Here is a 4311-nt window from a genome sequence, read left to right as displayed (position 1 = left end):
CAAACTTCAAGACATTTCGAGCTTGGCCAGTATACTTTAATCAAGTCAAAACAATGGGACAGTTAATGTGGACCAGAGTAGTATATGCTCGACGAGGTGGTGTACTGTACTCGAGAAAAATCACGCATGTAATGAAACATCATTAGGTGAAATATAGGCACACTTTTCAATTTGCTCGCTCCTGCAAAGTCCCCCAAAATACCAAGTCAATCCAGAAAGTTCCCTTCCTGAGCCTTGGCACCACCAATTATACCTCTCTGACACCCATGATCGTTCCTGCCGATCAATCGTCTGCCGATTCTCTGATGTCGCACGGTGGAATGTCCTATCCCCCTCGCACGGACGTTCGTAATCCTCCAACCGTTCTATCGAGCCAATGTCGGTCGGGTCGTTGCCCCTAGAGCCACACGTGAGTGGACAAGCTCCTCTGGAACCCCTGGGCCCACTTAACTACCGTTCGGGTGATGGCCCTGGCCTGTCCGACGAATTGTTCCGATGTGTCTTTCTGTCGATCATGTTGTTTGACACTAGGCCACGAAAATTAGTGGTCAAGCTTCTCTGGAGCATCTGGTCCCACTGAACAACTGACCTGGACGCCATTGTGCCAAGTCTGATGACCTAAGTCTTCTTTGTCCACCCCCAATCGCGTTGATGTCCCTAGGGCAATGAAAATGAGCGGTCAACCTATTATGGGGCCACAGGGTAACAGAACTGGGGATGTTCGCAGAAAAAAACAATGTCCCAACGACCATGCCAACCGATAATTACAGGTCAACAACACCCATACCTGCGTCTGAAGCAGGACAGGAGAAAGGGGAAATCGATGATAACTGGCGTGCTTGGGGTATAAGACGCACTCTAACCTTCGCTGTCGTCCAATGGACACTGAGATTGCTGTGGCAATGCGAGCATTCCAAACTGGCACCTTTCTTCTGTTGACCGTTGTCTGCCGACACGTCATTTCTGCCAAACCCGGCACCACTTGAACCTTCAACAAGATTGTCGCGTGCAACTCCGCTGATGCTACCTTCCCACTACAATTTATGCTTGACAGCCTTGCAACAACACATCAACTCGCGACGTGAGCCACGGTGAAGGGGTTGTGCCACGATTATTTTTAATGTTGTCAAAAAATTTGGCATCAGCTTAAACTGCACGGATCGCGAAATGGTCACTTGCTTGGACGGCCCGGAGCTCGCAATTGTGGTCGACCTTTCCCATAATCGTGAATACACGGATTGCTCACCCTTGTACTGGATCGACTCGTCCCTTGCGAATGATGCACAATCCGAAGACGTATGGATCTACTTCGACAGTATGGGGAAACCTCCAGTCATGATCAAATCAACCTTAAACATGAACTCGATCAAGTCCCGACAAATCACAGTCTAATTCTGAACACGAGACCCATCCATATGCCTTAAGGCTGGCCCCAGTGACGCTGTCTTCGAGATCTATGTCAACGGCCCTAATCCAAGATGCTGGTGGCTGCCCTCCATCCCATGAAGGCCACAATGTTACCCTGCTACTCCGCCTAACTCGCCAGCTTGGCAACTACGTGGTGCAACACTCAACACCAATGGCTTCAACAATCTGCATCCTCTTTTCCTCTCTGACCACTAAGTTCTCTCTCATGCGCTCGACGGACCTCAGTTCTCCTCTGCTGCTAACCTCCACAACGCCGACCACACTGACGTATGTACGACGCATCTGGTCGTGCATTCTGGTCCCACACGCACTCCCTGTCCTTAGCGGGACACAATGGATTGGGTCTGCTTCTCACCAATTCGTACCCTATACAAGACGTAGTCGATGTCACACCCCAATTTATTTGTACCACCTCTTCACTACACAATCAATACCTCGTTCTTCAAGGCACCCTAAATAACACACTCTCTACATTTACGTCATCTACGCGCCGGCACAATTCTCAGACAGGCCGGCGTCGTCTGCGGTGACTATAAAACAACTCTGCAACCACTCGGCACAGACTCTTCCGCACCGCTTGGATATGATCTACCCTGCCGTTTTGCCGAGAAATGGCATATTTTCCTTCAAACTTGTTGACCCATGGCGCATCCAGCACCCAACGTCCATGGACTTTACCAGCCCCCAAACGAAACATCAGATTGACGTGGTCCTGGGCAGCTCATACCTCTTCGTCAATGACAACCATTCCCTAGGCATGAAATGGCACAACTCGGATCACATGCCCATTGTTTTCGAGATCTGCACGAGAAAATGGACACCAAAACACATTGACAACCCCTGGCCTACATGGCTGCTCGCATTCCCACAAGTACAAGAACATCTTCGGGGAAGACTACAAGACCAAATGTGCAAGCTAGCATCTCCACAATATCACAATTACAATTCTGGAGTGCGACATTATCTACCTCCGGGAAACCTTTACCGCACAACACAAAATCACTTAACGTCGACTACACGATCTCCTCGTTGATTCCCGACTTAAGGCTGCTGTCTCCCGCCATACCGCTAACCATAAAAACTCGACGAAGTGGTACAGTATTCTAGGTTACTGTATATGGAAATTTGTACGCTTAGGTTTGAATTGCCTTTAGGAATACTTTTACAGTCGAAGTTGTGAAAGCACACCCGCACTTCTGTAACAGTTTTGATTCGCCCAAAAAACTCGAAATATAATCAAAACAAAGGCTTGTCCAGGCACCACCATGAGATGTGCCACCAGCCAAACCTTGTGTGCTGGCACTGGCAAGGCTGGGACAAATTTTTGATGTGCGAATATATTTATTTCGTACTGTGTATAATGCATCCAGATTGTTGAAACAGTTCAAGTCATTAGCAATCTCCAACAAAGACCCATGCTTTTGCTGTCATGAACGCACTTCGACAGCAAAATATTGCGCACCGCCTAGCGTAGGTAGACGGACACGTTTCGCGACTTTCATCTGCCGCTGGGTGAGTTGCGATGGAGACGCGAAGTGAAATGAGGGCAGAGTAGTAGGTCGCAGATGGAAATCATCCCACAGTGTATGGGAAACCCAGGCATTCACGATGAAACTGCTGGTCAACATGTTGCTTGGAGCAGGAAGTTCTTGGTCGAAGTGCAATCAGAACGAGCATGCGAGACTCGCATGTGGAATATTTCACACGACCAGCGTGATGTGGAAGGACGTTGTAGGTCCATCGTACTGTATGGTCCGTGTTTGGAAGCATCGCATCGAAAGTGCTGGATGAGACCACGAGATAGGGAACGCGCAAGTTCTCCACGAGGTTGACGATCTAGCTTGAAATGTTGTGCAGGTTGCATCCAGTAAAACATCATGGCATGGTCAAAATGCGAGCGGACTTCCAACGACATGTCAAATCAACACGCACTTCACCCCTACAATCTGATCAACAATTTACCACGTCTACTTCGATCGCCCTACGAGGCAGACCAAGACAGCTCTGCGACAATACCAGTCATCACTTCCGTTCTCGTAGATTCGACTACTGCCTGCCGTTCCACTTTACAATTGACATCGTTGACCGAAAGAATATGCAGCCAAGCCATCCAACGGACGAGCCATTTGCAGCCATTCCTGACACCCCTTGCGAGTTGGAGGCACCCATGGAGCAACGGAAGCCAGTCATCACGCGCTTTCGCGTCGTCGTCGCAGTCCTCGCTCTTTGTGGGGTCGTCTGCTTCACGGCCGGGGCGATACTGATTGCACAGCCACAAGCCAAACCCAACACGAAATCCATCCTGTCCAATATCCAGCAAACGTCTGCCCTGAAGGTCTCGCTGACCGCCCTCCGCCCGTGCATGCAGCTCAACGGCAAGACTAACGCCACTGTGTACATCGTCCCCCGCGCGAGCTACGTCGAAGACGATATGCTGGAGTTTGATGCTATCTTGACTCAGCCCGGTGCTGAAGTAACCGAGACGTACGTGCTCCTTGACAACCGCGCGTACTGGTCCAAGTCGGCGCTGGACGGCACGCCCATTACGGCGCAGTGTTTGACTGCATCCCAGATTCCGCCAATCGAGTTGATGCAGGGCAGCATGGAGCAGTCTCATGTCGTGTCGGCTGTAGTGGACGACGACGGAGAGCCGATCGAGATGGGGTGCGAGATCGGCCAGTTGCTCGAGCTCAAGTTTGCAGGAGAGACATTTGTGCTGTGCAAATCGAGAGATAACACCATGACGCATGGGCTTGGGGACGACTTGACGTTTACTGTCGAGTACATTTCAGACCCGACTCAAGTCCCCGACATCGTGGCACCCACGAACCTGGAATGCCCGGTCGTGCGCGCCTCCCTTCCCCGAGCCGACTTTACCCCCAA

At 50.5% G+C, this 4311-nt stretch overlaps 1 protein-coding gene across 1 annotated transcript; it reads left to right on the top strand.

Moving 5' to 3' along the window:
- Positions 1 to 3595: 3595 nt before the first annotated feature.
- On the top strand, positions 3596 to 4273 carry H310_14897 (hypothetical protein; the record flags this gene model as incomplete). Its single annotated transcript, XM_008882861.1, has 1 exon — positions 3596 to 4273. A coding segment is annotated over one exon (678 nt), but the record flags the coding sequence as incomplete, so codon positions are not given.
- Positions 4274 to 4311: the final 38 nt, after the last annotated feature.

Source organism: Aphanomyces invadans, assembly GCF_000520115.1.
Source record: "Aphanomyces invadans strain NJM9701 unplaced genomic scaffold supercont1.101, whole genome shotgun sequence".
In the NCBI taxonomy this organism is placed as follows: domain Eukaryota; phylum Oomycota; class Saprolegniomycetes; order Saprolegniales; family Verrucalvaceae; genus Aphanomyces; species Aphanomyces invadans.
This window is presented reverse-complemented; position numbering and strand designations above follow the sequence as displayed.